At 43.2% G+C, this 19,479-nt stretch overlaps 1 protein-coding gene across 1 annotated transcript; it reads right to left on the bottom strand.

Annotated features, from left to right (window-relative positions):
• Window positions 1–16,337: 16,337 nt before the first annotated feature.
• Window positions 16,338–17,244, bottom strand: LRRC30 (leucine rich repeat containing 30). Its single transcript, XM_058556551.1, has one exon. The coding sequence runs from the start codon at window positions 17,242–17,244 to the stop codon at window positions 16,339–16,341; it is 906 nt and encodes a 301-aa protein (XP_058412534.1). The 3' UTR covers window position 16,338.
• Between the last annotated feature and the right edge of the window lie 2,235 nt (window positions 17,245–19,479).

Genomic DNA, 19,479 nt, shown 5'->3' with positions numbered 1-19,479 from the left:
TTGCATCTATGTTCATCAGTGATATTGGCCTGTAATTTTCTTTCTTTGTATTGTCTTTGTCTGGCTTTGGTATCAGGGTGATGTTGGCCTCAGAGAATGATTTAGGAAGTGTTCCATCTTCCTCTATTTTTTGGAATAGTTTGAGAAGGATAGGTATTAAATCTTCTTTGACTGTTGGGTAAAATTCACCAGAGAAGCCATCTGGTCCTGGACTTTTATTTTTTGGGAGGTTTTTGATTACTATTTCAATCTCTTTACTTGTGATTCGTCTATTCAGATTCTCCATTTCTTCTTGGTTCAGTTTTGGAAGGTTGTATGAGTCTAAGAATTTATCCATTTCTTCTAGATTGTCCAATCTGTTGGCAGATAATTTCTCATAGTATTCTCTTATAATCCTCTGTATTTCCGTGGTATCCATTATAATTTCTCCTCTTTCATTTCTAATTTTATTTACTTGAGCCTTTTCCCTTTTTTTCTTAGTGAGCCTGGCTAAGGGTTTGTGGATTTTGTTTATCTTCTCAAAGAACCAACTCTTTGTTTCATTAATCCTTTCTACTGTTTTTTTGGTCTCAATTTCATTTATTTATGCTCTGATTTTTATTATTTCTCTCCTTCTGCTGATTTTGGGCTTTGTTTGTTCTTCTTTTTCTAGTACTGTTAGGTGTAATTTAAGGTTGCTTATTTGGGCTTTTTCTTATTTGTTAAGGTGGGCTTGTGCCACTAAGAATTTCCCTCTCAGGACCGCTTTTGCTGCATCCCATATGGTTTGGTATGGCATATTTTCATTTTCGTTTGTTTCCAGATATTTTTTGATTTCTCCTTTAATTTCATCAATGATCCATTGGTTGTTCAGTAGCATGTTGTTTAATCTCCACATTTTTGTCACTCTCCCAGTTTTTTTTTTGTGGTTGATTTCCAGTTTCATAGCATTATGGTCTGAAAAGATGCTTGTTATGATTTCAATCTTCTTCAATTTATTGAGGCTTGCTTTGTTTCCCAAGATATGGTCTATCCTTGAGAATGTTCCATGTGCACTTGAGAAGAATGTGTAGTCAGCTGTTTTTGGATGGAGTGCTCTGTATATGTCTACTGGGTCCATCTCGTACAGTTTTTCATTTAACTCTACTATTTCTTTATTGACTTTTTGTCTGGATGATCTATCCATTGATGTAAGTGGGGTATTAAGATCCTCTACTATTATCATGTTGTTGTTAATGTCTCCTTTTAGTTTTGTTAATAGTTGCTTTATGTACTTTGGTGCTCCTATGTTGGGTGCATATATATTTAAAAGTGATATGTCTTCTTGATGGAGTGTCCCTTTTATCATTATATATTTCCCTTCTTTGTCTTTCTTAACCTGTTTTATCTTGAAGTCTACTTTGTCTGATATGAGTATGGCAACACCTGCTTTCTTTTGTTTGCCATTAGCTTGGAGTATTGTCTTCCATCCTTTCACTCTGAGCCTGTGTTTGTCTTTAGAGCTGAGATGTGTTTCCTGAAGGCAGCATATTGTTGGGTCTTGCTTTTTAATCCATCCTGCCACTCTGTATCTTTTGATTGGAGAGTTCAATCCATTTACATTTAGGGTAATTATTGAAATATGAGGGCTTAATGTTGCTGTTTTGTCACTTATTTTCTGGTTCTTTTGCATTTCCTTTGTTTCTTGTCCCATTTGTTTTGGACTGCCAATTCAGTTTGGTTGTTCTGTCTTATGACTCTTCTAGTTTTCTCTTTGTTTATCATATGTGATTTTGTTTTGATTATTTGTTTAGTGGTTACCTTAAGGTTTGTGTAAAAAATCTTGTGTATGAGATAGTCCATTATCTGATGGCCTCCTATTTCCTTATACTAAGTCAGTTCAATCACTTTCCTCTTCCCCTTCTAAGTCGTTCTTGTTATACCTTATTCCGTCTTGTGTTGTGGGTGTGTGTTTACAGTGATGAGGTTAAATTTATTTTTGGTGAATTCCTTCCTTTGATCTTTGATTTTGGTATTTAAGTGGTTGCTAACCTATTCCGGTAAAGATCTACTATTTTTCTGAGTTTATCTACCCATTTTTCTCCTTGCTCCAAGCTTTGTATTCCCTTTCTCTTCTTTTTTTCAGGCCTGAGGGCCTTCTTGAGTATTTCTTGTAGTGGGGGTCTCATGGCCATGAACTCCCTTAGCTTTTGTTTATCTGACAGAGTTACTATTTCTCCATCATATTTGAAGGATATTTTTGCTGGATAGAGTATTCTTGGCTGAAAGTTTTTGTCTTTCAGTATTTTGAATATATCATTCCAGTCTCTCCTAGCCTGTAAAGTTTCTGTTGAGAAATCCACTGAGAGCCTGATGGGAGTTCCTTTGTATGTTATTTTTTATTTTTGTCTAGCTGCCCTTAATATTGTTTCTTTGTCATTGACTCTGGCTAGCCTTACCACTAGGTGGCATGGAGTGGGCCTCTGCCTGTTGACATATTTAGGTGACCTGTTGGCTTCGCTTACTGGTATTTCCTGCTCCTTCCCCAGACTTGGGAAGTTCTCAGCTATTATTTCCTTGAATAGGCTCTCTGTTTCTCTTTCCCTCTCTTCTCCCTCAGGAATACCTATAATTCTTATGTTACATTTCCTAATAGAGTCAGATATTTCTCAGAGACTTTCTTTTTAGTCTTAGTTCTCTCTCCTCTTCCATCTGGAGCATATCTGTATTCCTATCCTCTAAAATGCTAATTCTTTCCTCCATATTGTCAGCTCTGTTCTTAAAAGATTCCAGATTCTCCTTTATTTCCTCCATTGTGTTCTTCATCTCCATCAGCACTGATTGGTTTTTCTTTATGATTTCAATCTCTTTTGTGAAGAAACTCCTAATTTCATTGAATTGTTTGTGTTGTCTCGTATTTCATTGAGTGTTTTTATGATAGCTATTTTGAAATCTCTGTCATTTAGGTTATGGATTTCTGTGTCTTCAGGGTTGGTTTCTGGGTGCTTGTCATTTTGTTTCTGGTCTGGTGATTTCATGTATCTTTGCATTGTGGTTCCTGTATTGGCTTTGTTTTTCCTCATCCTGGAAATCTCTGGTTGCAATTTCCACCCGCTGCCACTGTGTGGGGGTAAAGGGCTGTGTAATCTGAGCCCCCTCCGCTCTGCTGCGGTTTTTCGCTGCGATCCGTGCTGGTTGCTTAGTCTGGTCTGGTCCACTGAGCTGCAGGGTCCAGTTTGCCGGGAGGGAGGGCTCTCTCTTTTGCCCGCTGGGTCCCTGGCATGGGGGGCTTCTTGTTTGCCCCTCGTTATCCACTCTCTGGGGTGCTCAGATGTTGATGGTGACCGGTAGCAGTTCTGAGTCCTCTGTGTGGGAGTTTCCCACTGGCTGTGAGAGCCCTAAGAGCTACCGTTTCTGGCAGAGGGCCGCCCCTCCCCTCTCTCTGGGAGTGGCGCAGACCAGGATCGCTGATCTGATGGGGAGGGAGAGGAGTTCTCCTTACCTCTCCCCACTTCCTCTGGGGGCCCCAGCACATTCCTCTCTCAGATGTGCGGCAGTGTGGATCTTTCTGATCTTGCTTTTCACTGTCTAGGATTCCGTTGTTGGTCTGTGACTGTTCCTTTTGTTGTATCTTATCCGGGAAGCTCACTCTGCCATGATGCTGACGTCACCACAAACTTTGTTTTAAATTAAAAGGCACTTCTTAATCAAGGACATACATACATCACTTGGTTGATAAAACAAATTTCAACTAAGGCACAGTTTCTGAATTAATGATTTCTAATAATCAGATATGAATGCATTCCGTACAATGTACTAAGTAGGAAATGGGGGCCAGGAAGAAAGTTATATGTAGGGTAAGGCAGCAGTGAAATAAGGCAGGTACGCTGCCTGCTGTGACAGGTGGGATAGATATTATATGAATTATATGTCCATATGTGTAATTATATATGCATTTAATTATATGTGCACACAATCACACACAGGTACGTGTAATTTCAATTGTGGTTTTTAAGTACTATGAAGGAAAAGTGGAAGGCCAGAGAAAGCTTTTCTGAGAAAGTGTGTTGAACTGAAACCTGAAGGGTGAGGAGGCTTTAGCCAGGCAAGATCACTCAGGGGGAGGGAATAGTGTGTTTGAAAGTCCTAAGATAGGACAGTGTTCAGAATCTTCAGGAACTAAAGAAGGCCAGCATGCGTGCACATTCGTGAGAGAACAGAGGGGTGTGCAATGAGTCTGAAGGAATAGTGGGAACTAGAGTTTGCAAGACCCTGTGGATCATAGGATTTTGGATTTTATTGCAAGTACATATTGAAGGACTTTATGCAGGGGTCTAACATGACCCAATTTTCATTTTTTAAAAATCCCTCTTTGTGCCTGTGTGGAGGATGGAATGAAACAGGGGCCAAGAGAAGGAAATAGAGAGATCAGAATGAGGCATGATGATGGCCTGGACAGGATGATAGTGGAAGAGAAGGAGAGAAGGATTTTGAGGCAGAATCTCAGGATTGGGTGATAGATTAGATGAAAGAATAAGACAGAGAGATGGCTAGAATGAATCTCAGGTTTCTGAGTGGATAGAGGTGCTATTTATAGAAATGGAGAACTAAGGAGAAGGATCGTATTTAAGGGAGAAATATCAAGAAATCAATGGACTGGACTGTTTGCACATGAGTGAGCCCCAATACTGAAAGTTTCTGAGCACAAATGTTTTTTAAAGAGATATGTATGGGGAAGAGTTTAGATTAGAGTCATTTTAATGTTTGTTTGTTCCAGTTCTAGAGTTTGCCACTGTTGAATGGATGCTAGCCTGGGTAATATCAAGAAGAGAAAAAACATAAATGTTTGGCCATCCCTTGACCTATGAAATTGGGTTCAAAGTACAATTGTTTATTACCTTCAATATCAAACTAATTGACATTTCTCTGCCATATAATGGATTGTTATAGTATATGAAAAATTGTTCTAAAGATTTGAAATAATGTGGTAACATTATTATTAATAAAGCCTCATTTTTGCACAAAACTCAAAATAATATTAATCCTCAAAGTAAAAAACAAATCAAGAATTGCAATTTCAAAGCTGATAAATCCTGTGAATTGTTAATGGTGTTTATATTCCTTTCCTGTGGCTGTGTCATTTTAGATGGTAAGCAGAAATACTGATTATTCTTTTCTAGAATTAGTGATGAACTATGACAGTTTTGAATTACATAAGATAAAGAAAACATCCTTACCTACAGTGAGGCTTCCTATGTAGCAGAATTATAGGATTTTAGCTTAGAAATTATCTTGCCCAGCTCCCATAGGTGTAGCTTTATACAGTGCTATGAACCCAGTAGAATTAGTGAATTGTCTCTTCTTCCAAATATTTCACATATATTCTCCAATGTATTATTTTAACAGGTTCTTTCTTCTCTTCCACTTTGTCTCCCATTTTCCCAAAGTATAGATTTAAAGTAAGTTTTTAGCAGATTGTAGACAGTTTTTAAACTGCACTGATGTGTAGGTAGAATGGCAAGTATCAAACCTGAAATTATTTCTTACATTTCTGTTCCCCAAGGAGGAGGAACTGCAATACGGAAAAAGGCCTATCACCATCAAAACACACGTGGAGAAAATAATTTCCCAGTGAGAAGATATAGTTCTGTGGGCTGTCTCTGCAGTTTGAGCAAGGCATATAGGGTCTGTTCAGAAGAACTTGTATTAACAAGAAGTAAACGACAATCGGATTATTTGACCAATATGTGGAAAAAATAAGTGCACACACATGCCGATAGACCTTTTTGGTTTTCAAAACTATTCAGCATTTTGTTTTATTTTATTTAAAATATAAAAAAAGAGAGAGAGAAAGAAAGAAACAATGGATCACATCCTACATTGATCTCAGAAAGGAAGTCCCTCTCTCTGTGTGATTGGGTAAAAACGGATCAAAACCTGTGGGGCAGTGTCTGCTCCACATGCAAGAATAAGAGTCTACAGCACCATAATTCCCCCTTGTGTGTGACTTTATGGTGTTTCCACGCCTTTGGAGAGAATATGAGATAAGGGCAAAATAAAAGATAAGATTTAGTTAGAGTTCCAAAAGAAAGCTGTTTGCTTCTGCTTAAATAAGAGAGACATTAGTCATTTAGAACAAGAAAATCAGCAGAACACACCATACCACAGAGAGTAACAGAGAAGCCTCTGGGTGCCTTGTCTCGTGGACCCATCGAGATGCCATGGGGTGAAGCAGGTATCTGTAGTACGTAGGTGGAGAAACTGCAGGGTGAACTCGAATTCCATTTATCAAATTTTGCATTCTAAAATGTATCTATGAGAATGACAGATTTAAGGAAAGTTTTTCTTTCCAAAGTTCAAAGAGGAAATCTAATGTGAATGTTAGTTTTGCCATCCCTCACTCTCATTTTAGGTACGTAGCTTACAAACATAATGATGTTCCCCAAGATGGAAACAAAACCAATGGAGAAGGAAAAAGAGAGAAGGGAGACGCATTGAGACTTGTCCAACTGTATTCCGGTAAATGTGGAGCGAGACCACATACATCTCTGCTTGATGACTGATTAGAATCCCTTGCCAATTAGGACAGTGGGGAGGGGTAGTTGAGCAGACAAAAGTGGCTGGGGCAGAAGTGTCCACTCTGAACGCTTGCCCTGTATGCTCTAATTTCTGTGTGATTGCAGAGTGCCTCTCTTTCTTGTCAACCAATAATTTTAGGGGTTTTCACAAATACAGATCTGAGATCTAGATATAGTAATATCTCATTTACTCAGCATCTGGAAAAAACAAGCGTTACCACACATGGGAATTTTCCAGATAACTGAGTATAGCACTTTGAATACCAAAACTCAAAGAAAAAGAATCACCATTTTTGATTGGAGCCCTTCACAATCGATACATCTTTTCCTGACTCCTTCCTGTGTATTTTGCTGATGATTCCCAAATTTATGTCTCCAATCCATACCTCTCCCATGAACACTAGATTCTTAATCCAAGTGCCTATTCAGTAGACCCATGTGAAAGTCTATTTATCATCTCAAAATTAACATGTTGATCTTCTCTTCTAAACCCTTCCTCTCTCAATAAAATGACAACTTTATCCTTCCAGTTGCTCAGGTCAAATACATTGAAGTTATTCTGGATCTTTCTGTCTCTGTTTCTCTCTCTGTCTTTTTCCCTGTGTGTGTGTGTGTGTGTGTGTGTGTCTCCCCACATCCAATCCATCAGCAATTTCTGATGGTGCTATCATCAAAATATCTCCACAATCAGATCACCTCCACCACTTCTACCTGGTTCAAGCCACCCTTACCTGTCACTTGCAATATTGCAACAGATCCCTAACTAGTCTCCATGCTTTTGCTTTTGCCCTTACAGTCTATTCTCAACCCAGTAGTCAAAGTAACTCCTCTAAAATGTAAGTTAGTATGTTTCTTCTCTACTTAAAACCTCCAATGGCGTCCCACCTCACTCAGAGCAAAAGCCCAAGCTCTTCGAATGGCCTAAAGCCTTACGTGAGCCATCTCCAACGTCAGCGTGGCCTCAGTGCTCTCCTCCGCACCCACTCCATTCCACGCACAGACCAGCACACTTTCCACATGCTTCCCCTTCTGTCTGGGGTATTTTCTCCTAAAATACCTACCTGGCTATCTTCTTCCCTTTCTACAGGTCTCTGCTTTAACATTGATTTTCTCACCTTATAACAAATACCCCTCCAGCCCTAGTCTCCCTCACTGCTTTATTTTTCTACATATATTTGTCATTATCTAACATAGTATATATGTATGTATGCCTTCATTCATTTATTATCTTATGATGAGCTTAAAGGTCTCACCTATGAATAAATGAATAAATGTATGACGTGAACTCTGGGATCTCAGCTGTATTTTGAATAACTGAGCTTGACACGTAAATGACCTCCTAATAGAGCAGCATTATTCCACATTGGAGGAAAATGTGATATGCCTGATATCTTGTCAAAGGGTTGTCTGAGGGGCAAGAATGTCCAAAAATGATGTGAGAGCTCCCTCTGGGTTGTCTGGACAATAAGTTAGTGGGACCAGGGCTTCAGGAGGGAGTGTCACTCTAGGTTGTCTTCTCCAGGACTGATGAGGTCCACTCCTTATGGCAAATCCATGATGCCCAAATCCCTCTTAGACAACTCCTAGCATCAAAACCAGACAGGCAGGCACCAAAGAGGTCTGATTATTGTGCTCAATATTTCCCTACAAAGAGACAGAACTATAAAGAAGGTGAGTTCTCTCCCAGAAAGGCATACCCACCAGACGTGGCCAGCATGGAGGGGAAACTGAGGACCTGTAGCTTCTCTTCCCTTGCTTTCTTAATGAAGTCTACTCTTTAACCCATGCTCTTTGGGGGATCCCCAAGGCCACCCTCAGGTGCAACAATTTGCTAGAAGGACTCACAGAATTCAGAAAATCTGTTATACTCATGGTTATAGTTTATTACAGCAGCAGGACACAAGTTAAAATCAGCAGATAGAAGGAGCATATGGCAAAATCCAGGAGAGACCAGGCACAAGCTTCCCATTGTCCTCTCCTAATGGAATTGTTTGATGGTGCTTAATTCTCCCAGCAATGATATGTGACATGTATGGAGTATTGCCAACCAGGGAAGCTCACCTGAGCTTTGGTGTCTGAGGTTTGTACTGGGAGTTGGTCACGTAGGCATGGAGCTCTCATGTGGCTGACCTTATCTCCTCAGTCTCCAGCCTCTCCAGAGGTCAGACTGATACTATGTTGCCAAAGACCAGGCCATAAATCACACTGTAGCATAGAATCTCTGGTGTAGCCCAGGTACACAAGGACACTCCTATCAGGCAGGTTATTCCAAGAGTTTAGAGGTTTTTTTCCCCAGGAGTTGGTCAAAGGCCAGACTTCTCTTGGAAATGTGCAGAATTTGAACAGCCTAGACCTGCTGAGTCAACCCTTCACTGCACACATGCCATGTGATTTTGTCAAATTCATGCTTGGCCTTTGCACAACAGGTGATGACTATGAGGGAACTGACCTCACGTGGCATGAAAAATGAACCTGTTCATTTTGATCTATCAGAAACGTTCCTTCTTCAGCAATAGAAGAGAGTCAGCTAAAATGACATTTGAGTTAGTGGATTAATAACAAGAGCCTGGCAAGTTCATTTACAAACTAAGTGAGTAAACTCAATTTTCTATAGCCAACATATTACACTGTCAGATGAACAATTAAAATTTTCTATAACAAACATATTATATACATTTCTGGGAGATTAAATAGATTTCTTAATTATTTACAATAGATGTTTAATTATGATAAGAAAGTATAAAAGATTAAAACATAAAGAAGACTTTTATCCTTCTTGGCTAGATTCTTTGTTTATACTACTGTGATTTCCAGAATGAAAATATTCCTTAACCTTCTCTTATATATCTTGACCGAGGAGGATAATACCAGAACCATACTTTGAATTCTCAAAGTATTATGGCAACAAAATTATTCAAGAATTCTTATCAAACACAATTTTAACTTGCCTTCTTGTATGGCAGGTTAGTCAAAAACAAATTTCTAATTTCTACAATGTAGATATCATCAATTTGTGGCTTTACTAAAACAGTGGAGGCAGAGAGAGGAGCAATATTATTAAGAATCAGAGAAACCAAAGGAAGAGCTATTTTGCAGCTTTGTATGTGTTCATTTCCAAAAGTCGCTTTTGAAAATCTATAGCAAAATTCAAGTTTGACTCATATGTGTGTGTGGATGGGGAAGGGCTGTGAAGGAGGTGTAAATTTTATTACAAGAGTTCAACTCACGCTTGGAATACATTATGCTTTTTTTAAGAGGAAAGATTTCAGCTCTAAGTGCCCAAATCTTATTATTGAATCAAATCCAATTAGCGCTTTTTTTAATGGAAAACAGATAATTAGAAATTCCTTCTCTTCCAAAAACATAGGAGTTTAAAATCAATCAACAAAGCCAAATAGAAATGTTCCTTCTGAGCCTCCAATCCAATAAAAAAGTTAGAGACGCAATCCAGACAATCTGGAGGTCTGCAAACTCGAATCAAAATTAAATTATATTTTCTGTGGTGCTGCAAGGAGATATTAAAACACTCATACTGATGTTGACCCATCTCCTCAATGCTTTTCGCTTTCCTTGAGTAATCACAATGATTATAAGTTCAGATATCTATTCACTGAGGCATTAGATAAGGGGAAGACAAAGAAAAAAAATACAGTCAGAATTTCAGAGCTGAAAGAAGCTTAAAGCGAGTTCATTTTAAAGTAAGTTCAATTGCCTCACTTTACAGAAAGCTGAGGCCCACTGGTGCACACTGGTTCATTTTTCGTGCATTCATTCAGTACATTATTATTGAATATGCTGGATGCAAAGATAAGAGCCAGCAAAGAGTTCCAAGTCTAGTGGCAGAGCTCGTCAGGAAAATCAGCAGCACTCAGGTAGCAGCTTAGTCTAGAATACAGGGCTTTACCCATTTTCCGGTGGGCCCACATTCTGCTAGCCCAGGTTTTCTCTCGTCAGCCTTATAATAGGAAACACCTGGAGTACTGGTCGGACCTACACACACCAGCCCCTGCCCTAGACCTCCTGAATCTGAAAATATTCCACAAGAACCTGGGATTCTAAATTTTTAACAAGTGCCCAGATGAATTTAATCATGAGGCCCCATTAGGGCTTCCACCTGCCTGCCAGGTTCAGCGATCTCCCACCTTTTACTGCTGTCTTTCAGTTGGTAGTCTCCAGGCCCCATTGGCTTAGTCCCACATCTGACCGTTTAGGGAAGAGCCTACATCAGCATTTCTCAGCTCAGAGTCAGTGACAGAATTACGTACTGAGCTCAAAAAGAAAAAACAGGGGCCGGCCCGGTGGCACAGCAGTTGAGTGCGCGCACTCCGCTGCGGTGGTCTGGGGTTTGCAGGTTCGGATCCCGGGCGTGCACCGATGCACCGCTTGTCAAGCCATGCTGTGGCGGCGTCCCATATAAAGTAGAGGAAGATGGGCACGGATGTTAGCCCAGGGCCAGCTTTCCTCGGCAAAAAGAGGAGGACTGGCATTGGATGTTAGCTCACGGCTGGTCTTTCCCACACACAAAAAAAAGAAAAAACAAAAGAAGCCCAGGCCTCACTCAGACCAACTATATCAGAATCTCTCAAATGGAGGTTCAAGGCTTTCTTTTTTGAAGTTCCACAGGGGATTCTGAGGAGCAGCCAGTGTTGAGGACCACTGCCAACCCACGGTCCTTTCAGAACCCTCAGGAAAGACCTTCGCCCAAAATGCGGTAGGGAGAGGCTTGGGAGTATCTCTCGAACCCATGACATGTGGTGCCACCATCACTGTAATGTGCCCTCTCTCCCCCCATGTGCCTACCCAAATCTTAGATTCAAGTAGGAAAAAAAAAATGCCACAAAGTTGTTATAAAGCAGACCACTCTGGGACAGTGAGATTCACAAATTTTCCATCAAGATAAAGCAAAACAAAGGGACAGTTGGGTCGATAACTGTCATGTTAGATTGTGTGTACCCACACCGTTTCAGTCATGCCACTCCTCTGTGCCTCCTGCAATCCCACTCCCAGGGCTTTGTACCAGTTTACGCATCTATTAAGGCCACTGTTCTCACAGGGTTGCGTCATGTTTAGCTGAGCCTCATCTTCTTTGCCCATGGACTTGAGCGCTCTTGGAGGGCAGGGAGCTTGTCCCTCTTCCCGTCCCCAACACCTGTAGCCTCAGGAGTCACAGATGCTCAGTAAGTGCTATGCAATCAACATATGCAGCTCTCAGGCAAGAGCTTTTCCCACCACGCCACAGGGCCTCTTCTCAAATGCATGCACAGGGTGACGGGCATGACATTCAGGAGACAGAATACAGATTTCCCCAAGTGGCGTGTCCTGGCACACTGACTTCTGGGGAACTCAAGTCACTCAAGACCAAAGAATATGGGTGATTATGTGGTGTTCCATCAGCAGCTCTAGCCCATGCCATAAGGCCGATAGTCTGGTAGTTTTCATAATGTATGTTTCTCTCAAAACCATCAGGAAATAGTTTGACATTTTGAGAATAGACTTCAGTTCACCTTTTATTTTCTGTCCTGTGCTGAAATAAGGAGTAAGTCTAGAAGCAGTAAGAAATAAGCTCTCTCCTTGCAAGCAGATTCCTTAACACTACTAAAAAAATCTGCATAGCAAGCTGCGTGCTAATGGCTTTCAGTAATGCTTGCCTAATGACGCTCACAAACGCACGACTAGTCTTCTCTGCCGCCCTTTTATTACTGTGCTGTCCTTTTTTATTTTTAATTAGTAATGCTTTGGGTTCAACTGGACAGGTAACTTAAGAGGAATACTCATAAAAAGTTCTTTTGTCAACAAGATCAAGATTGTTCCCATTATTGTTTATAATAGCATTCATGTTCCTCTGAATTTTATTTAATTTTTTAAAAAAGATATGAAGATGTTGTGTTTTGGTGTTCTTGGATGAATACATCCAGGGTACTGGTACTTAGTTGCGCATTGAATCTAGGCTGGGAAGTGGTGTTGCTCAAGTATATCTTATACAGTGCCGAAAATAATCCTTTGATGGAGTAAAAAGAGCAGACATGGATACCTAAGAAGATGTCATGGAACTTGAGCAGTACCTTCATATTAGCTAAATCTAGCAGCTTGAATTTTTGCTTTTTTTTGTTTTTTTATGACCATTTCCTGAACTCATCTTGTATTTTTCACCATTTGTAACAAAGCCTCAGGAACTCTGTCCAGACAGAGACTCTCCCTAGCCTGTGGGTATTACTGAGAAGAGGCACTGACGCCCAGCCTGCAGGCCTCACTCGCCCCTTACTCTCAGGCTGTTGACACTTGCGTGGGCTTTCCAGTGACCAAGCCCACAGTGCTTCAGTCTTCCTCTGTTGTTCATGCATAGCTATCAAAATGCATATTCAGTACTTTGAGGCATATGAAATGGAATTTTAAAATGCACTAATACATGACCGAAAGGAAAGCGTTCAGTTTACCGGATCCCTGCAATAATGACAGCGTCCTCTCTTTTTCTCTCTCCAGTGCCAGCACGACTTCAGTGTGCAGCATGGGTGCACAGTCCTGCAGTCGCTCTGTCTTTGGTTACTGCAGAAAGGCAGTCTATTAGTTAAGCCTGAGAATGGAGTACAGTTCTATTAACCATTTATTAACTCAACAAGTGAAGGAATGATGACATTTTTCTTTCTATTATCCAGGAGTTTTATGCATTTAGCAGTATTATTCATTGAACAGATGTGTCTTTTCAAAGATGTCTTCCTTTCCTATGAACACAGGATTTCTTCCTAATTGTATGGTTTTAAGCTGCAACTGCTTCAAAAGGTGCTTCTGAACACACCACTGAGATTGCTTCCTACTGAGAGCCAAGTGACATGAAAACCACAATGTCATCAAGAATGTGAGCAGCCGGCTCCCCACATCAAGCACTCAATTAGCTCGCATTCTTGGGCTAAATATACTCCACAGTCAGTGCAGTCATCCTCAGTGTTTCGATTTCAGACGCCTTAGAAATATCTGGGAGTTACTTGAATGTGGCAGTATCAGAACTACAAAAGAGAAGCCAGCAGCATTTCACAGTCAGTCAGCAGACTGTAGAATCTGACACTGAAGGTTGTATCAAATCACTGCTACATGAGTGTTTTGAATAACGAAGCACATTAACCAGTTTCCTGCACAACACTTCCCTTTATCAATAAAAGAGCATTCACAAAGAATCAATATTTAAAGCCCATCGGGCAACTCCTAGTACTTTTGTGATTTCCTTGATGCTGAGTGTTAACAAAGGAAACCTTGCTACTTTACTTTTGAAAGGCTCCAATGGACGCTGGAAACCAAGTGATACTACTTTTTTCTTATAAGAATAATAAGCTCTTGGGTCACCTTCAAAATATGGTTCTATTCTTTCCCTGGAGTAGAGTTACTGTGGGATCAGGTGACTGAAAAAGCGAGGAGAGGAAGTAAAATGATGGCGCAGCAGGAAAAGCATGGTGCTGCTGTCTCTGCCCACAGCAAGGTCATGGAAACTCAGTGTGAGCCCCAGTGGTTGTCAGCAGCAGACACCAACAGGTGTGATCCTGGCACACGCCGGTGTTTGTCCGACAGCTGCATGTGTTCTGGCCAAAGCTCCCGGGAGCGATCTGCCTGGTTCTGCTCTGCAGAGGAAGGCCCGTCCTATGATTTCCCACTGAGTCACGAGGTCAAGTGAGAATCCCACCGATGTCTTTAAATAGTCTTGGCTCCAACAAGCTAATGTGGGTGATGCTACTGGAGTGTGCCTGTGTGTGCCTGGCAGGGATATGCGGCTCTCGGGTTGCTGCTGGAGAGGGAATTTAGAGGGGACTTCTTCAGGTACCTCCCAGTGACGCTGGTAAGATCTGTTTGCAATGATTCAACAGAAGAGCTCATGCACAAATGTGCTAATGGAACTATGGTATCGGATGATAACAGCAGGAATTGTTTCCCTCTTTTATGGATGGGAAAATTGACTTTGGGGTCTGTTAGGAAAATCACTTGTCCCTATGAATAAGTTATATGGACCCCCTTTGAGCAGCTCTTGGAAGAAGGAAGAGGGCAGCTCCACACTAAAATTGCCTAATCTCAGAACCTGAGAATGAGTTACCGACTGCCCCAGCACTTTGCTACTCTTTCCCAAATGGCATGAAGGGAGGAGGCGAGGAATTAGGGTGAGATGCCTGTAGCAAATGGAGGGTTTGGCTAATTCATCCCACCATGTTCTTCGGTTACCGTTCTTTGGTTACTGAGATTTTGGGGCTCAGCCTAGTCTACCCCATCCAGTGTGTCATCCATGCTTTAGCCCTTTGCTTATGATTCTCTTTAGCAGGGATCACACTTGCTACATATTATAGAAACCCACATGGTCTGTCTCTTTCACCAAAGTGTGAGCTCCTTGGTGGAAGGAGCTGGGCGTTATTCCTCTCCAGGTCCCAGCCCAGTGTCCAGGCTAGAGAAGGTGCTAATAAATATGTTTAACTGAATTAAACTTAAGGTGTTAAGAAGTTAGTTGCAAGCCTTGGCAGCAACTCTAAATCCTAAGTCTTGATATTGTTTGCTATGTTCTGTAGAGAAAGGTGCCCAGAAACCTGAGCACTTGGCTCTCCATTATCTGAAGGTACTGTACTTTCTTTATTGCCACCTTTTCATCCTAAGTCTTTAACTCTACGTAAATAGTAACATCTTAGAGACTCTTGGCTGCTGTGACAGCAGTAAGATACAATGACCTTTGTGTCAGGAATTCTGTAATTGCTTGTCCTGATGTTTGTGTTTAACTAACAGCTGTGTACTTTTAAAATTAAAAACAAAACAAACAATATTTTTAAAGATCCTTTTGTCCCAAGAGCTTTTAAATGTCACTAAACTCATTTTTGGAATGTCTGTATGTGAAAGCCAAGTGGCAAATATTACCCTCCTCTGAATGGGAAAAGGCTAATTACTTTTTTTGTGTGGCTTGTCTATGCCTTACCTCCTCTTTCCTGCCTTTTGGCCATTTTTTCCCAATTATTAGCTCATCCTCGAGAGGGCAAATCTAGAAAGGGAGAAGTAAAGTTAGAATCAGATAACCATTGGCTGGCATCTCTAGAAAAGCTCAGGGATATGCCTATGGGTGCAAGAGGACTGGGAAAGAAGGTGGACACTGACGTTAAGGTTGGTTTGTATTTATTATCTGAAGGCCATCATGCTATCCCCATCACTCACCACCAGACGTGAACATGAGCAGCTTGATTATCACTCTACAGTTATTTTAGAGACAAAGTTCCTATGCTTGTTTCCCCCAGAACCTGAGGGCAAAGCTCTGCCTGATTTGGTCATGGCCGCAGGGCAGGGCCCCAGCTGGCTCTTTGGTCCCAGGTAACACTTATCAAGGCTGATGGAGGACCAGCTTGCTGTCGCTACCTGGCTGCAGGTTGCCAGTTCAAGGGTTGAAACCAGATGGTGTCAACGCCTCCTACCACACCTGGCACACACCACATACTTAGCAAATATTTGACTTGGGGATTACATTGAATCAGACCTGCTGTCCACTAGTCCAAAGGCTGAATCCCACCGCTCCGCAGAAGAATCAAAGCAATTATTTCTCTTTGGAGAAAACCAAAGGCTTGTTTCAATTTATGTTTAGAATGAGACGAACATAATATTTTGGGGGTTATTAGGAACCTTCCCTATTTGGGAAGCAAACACCTCCCTACAACAGGTGTGCGATACGATTTAGCAAATGGTAACACAAGCATTGACCTACGCAGACAGTAAGAAGAGCAAGTTCAGACTAGAGAAGTACCCGGGTGGCAGAGTCCCGATGTGCTGGCTACTGTCCGTGCCTCCGGGGCCCACGTCAGGTGTGTTTTTTATCCTTCAGGTAGCTGAAGAGCATCTCCAGGCCCCCCTCCACCAGCTCCGGCAAAGGCTTGGAGAGAGGGTTATGGGAAATGTGGAGCCCTTTGTCCATGGGGTTCCAAGCAATCCTGGCCAGTCTGCACAGCAGGTAGAGTTCATCTGGGAGGGTCTGGATGTCGTTGTTGTTCAAGTTCAGCAGCTCCAGGCTTGTGAGCAGGCAGAGCGACCGCGGGAAGGAGTGGATATTGTTTCTCTCTGCGATGAAGATCTGCAGGCTGACCAGGCACTGGATGCTTTCAGCGATGTTTTCCAGGCGATTGGAGCCCACGTGCAAGAAATCCAGCTCCTTCAGCGAAAACACACAGATGGGGATGTGTGCAAAGGAGTTGTCGCTGAGGTTCAGCTTCCGCAGCCTGGGGAGGCCGGCGAGGCTGGCGGGCAGCTGCGACAGGCAGTTGTGCGACAAGCTCAGGACTTCCAGGCTCTGGCAGGCGCTCAGCTCGGCCGGCACCTCGGTCAGGCAGTTCATGTTGACAAACAGCACCTTCAGGCTCTTGAGGAGGCTGATTTCTCGGGGCAGACTCTTGAGGCGGTTCCCGCACAAGTTCAGGACCACGAGCCGAGTCAGCTTCCCCACCTCGGGCGGGAGAAGCCTGAGCTGGTTGTGAGACAGGTTGAGTTTCTGGACCTCAGACAAGCCCCACAGAAAGTCGGGGATGTCCGTCATTCCCTTGGTGACCAGGCTGAAGCTGACGTGGCGCATGCCCCGCTGCAGCAGAGACCGCGGGTCCTTTCCTGAGAGCAGGGCGTCGTCCCATGGCGAGAATTTCTGCCTCCCGCCCAGCAGCACCATCCCCTTGGGGCCCTTGTCCTGGGAGCGGGCACTCGACTGCCGCGCCCCCATTTACCTTCCTGTCCACCCTCTCTCCTCCGTCGCCCGAAGGTTGGGGTCGTGCCCTAACCCAGCTGCTAGAAGCCGGGCTGCCGCAGGCAGGGAGCGTGTGTGGAGGCGAGAACAGAACTGGGGCGGGCGGTCCAGCGCGGAGGCAGCTCCCAGAGCGGTCGGTCAGCCCTTGCAGACGTCCCAGACGCCCCGCCGCGGTGGGAGGGCCAGGCCTGCCCGGAGCGGGCGTCGAGGTGGTTTCTCTCCGCGCAGCCGGGCTGTAATGATATACTGTCCCTGAGGCTGCAGAACTGAAGCGCTCGATTCCCTCTGAATGCCACCAGGCAGCTGTCACTGTCACTCGGCCCGGGTTTTATTGGCCTGGTATGTGCAAACAGGTCACAGGGAGGCTGCAGCTAACTTTCCCAGCTCAGCTTTTCTTGGGTATCACAGCTGAGCAGGGTGATTAGCAAGCCCATCTCCAAAAAGAAGCAAAGTGGAAAAATAAAGCAGCCCACGCAAGCGCCAGGGTGTCTGCACCGTCACAGGAACCCATCCGGACTGCGGTGAAACTGGGCTAAATGCTAGTGCCAGAGTTGTGTTTCCGAAGCTGAAGATCGTCAGACGGCATCAAACGCACCCATTTCAAACCTTGGCGAATTGTGTAGCTCTGAAAAAGTAACAGGGGGAGCCTGGACACCTGGAATCCTCTGGGCCGAAGGTTTCCACGCGGTGCTCGTCAGAGGTGATTCCGTGAGGAGAGAGTGAAGGAGCGTCTGGACCCCAACTGCCATGTGTCCCAGAGCAGCTCTGGGGTCAGTGTTGTGCAGTGAGCTTCTGAGGTTAGGAGGGTGCGCCATAAATGTCAGAAGAGCACCTCAAGCAGTTGCCTTACTACGGTGAGCACCAGGTGCCCTTTGTCTGGGAAGAACGTCCCTGGTACACACCAATCTCTCTCTCTCGAGTTAAAAAAGTTAACTTATATTCTAAGTATGTAGAGTCAGTTGTGGGTATTATGGGCTGAATTGTGTCCCCTCAAATTTCAAATGTTGAAGTCCCAATCCCAGTACCCAGAATGTTACTGTATTTGGAGATAGGGCCACATGAAGACACGGGGAGAAGCCAAGGAGAGAGGCCTCAGAGCAACCAATCCTGCCGACACCTTGATCTCAGACTTGTAGCCTCCAGAATTGTGAGAAAATAAATTTCTGTCATTTAGGGCACCCAGCCTGTGGCACTTTATTAGGATGGCCCTAGCAGACTAATACAGTTGGGGAGGAGGCAGACATATTTGCATACATGAAAAATCCTAAAAATAGGCAGTGATGAAGGAGAGAAGAGACATCAAATTTGAGGACCCAAGTTTGAGAAGAGGGCTGCGGCCTGCAGCGAGGGCCGGCTCAGCCTGGAAGCACGTGGCTTTTGCTGGCAGCGGCCTATGTGCGCAGCCCTTGGCACAGCAGCTCTGTGTCCTGGAGATGATGCTGGTCCTGTGAATGTGGTCACAGAGCCGTAATCACCAAGCCAGGAGCTCAGCTTGGCCCTGGCTGGGCGATCCTTGGAGAATCTGCAGGTCCGTCCACTGAGGGGCCAGTGCCTGGGCAAGAGGAGCAGCGGGAGGTGAAAACAATGCCAGGCTGTTTCTGCTCCACTGGGCGTTTGAGAGCCATCTGATCCCTTTCGACTGAGTGACCCTCTGGCATTCTTGGACAAAGGTCAACACTTGGGACTTTTTTTCTTTATGGGATACTTGAGTGTTCTAGCTATTAATCAGAGGAGAAAACTTGTATCCTAGCTAAACTCGTATCCTAAGTTTTTGGAGCAGACTATGCCTTACACATGTAAATTTCATACGACAATGGAATTCTGCTGTTCAAACAAAGAAGTTAGCTGTGCTTCCTCTGTCCTCTTTCCTTACATGAGCGTGACGAATGATGTTAGAGTTCTTGAAAGGTGGGGAATAGCGGGAGCTGGGATGGTTTGAGCAAGAGTCAGCAGCTTTCTTCTTTGTGGCAATTCTCTCTCTTTCCCCTTAATACAGTTTTTTCCAATAAATACTTTTTTTGAGCACTTATCAATAGTCAACGTTTATCGAATGTTTACGATGTGAAAGGCATTGTACTTTACATGCAGGATGGGTATTAAAATTATCTCTATTTTACAGATGAGGAAAGGAAGACAATGAGAGGTCAAGTTAGTTATGCAAGATCAAGTCACTTGCCCAGGTTCAAGTATCTAGTCAACGGCAGAACCAGA

Source organism: Diceros bicornis, chromosome 16, assembly GCF_020826845.1.
Source record: "Diceros bicornis minor isolate mBicDic1 chromosome 16, mDicBic1.mat.cur, whole genome shotgun sequence".
Taxonomy (NCBI): Eukaryota; Metazoa; Chordata; class Mammalia; order Perissodactyla; family Rhinocerotidae; genus Diceros; species Diceros bicornis.
Note: the sequence above shows the minus strand (reverse complement) of the source record. Positions and strands in the feature narration are given on the sequence as shown.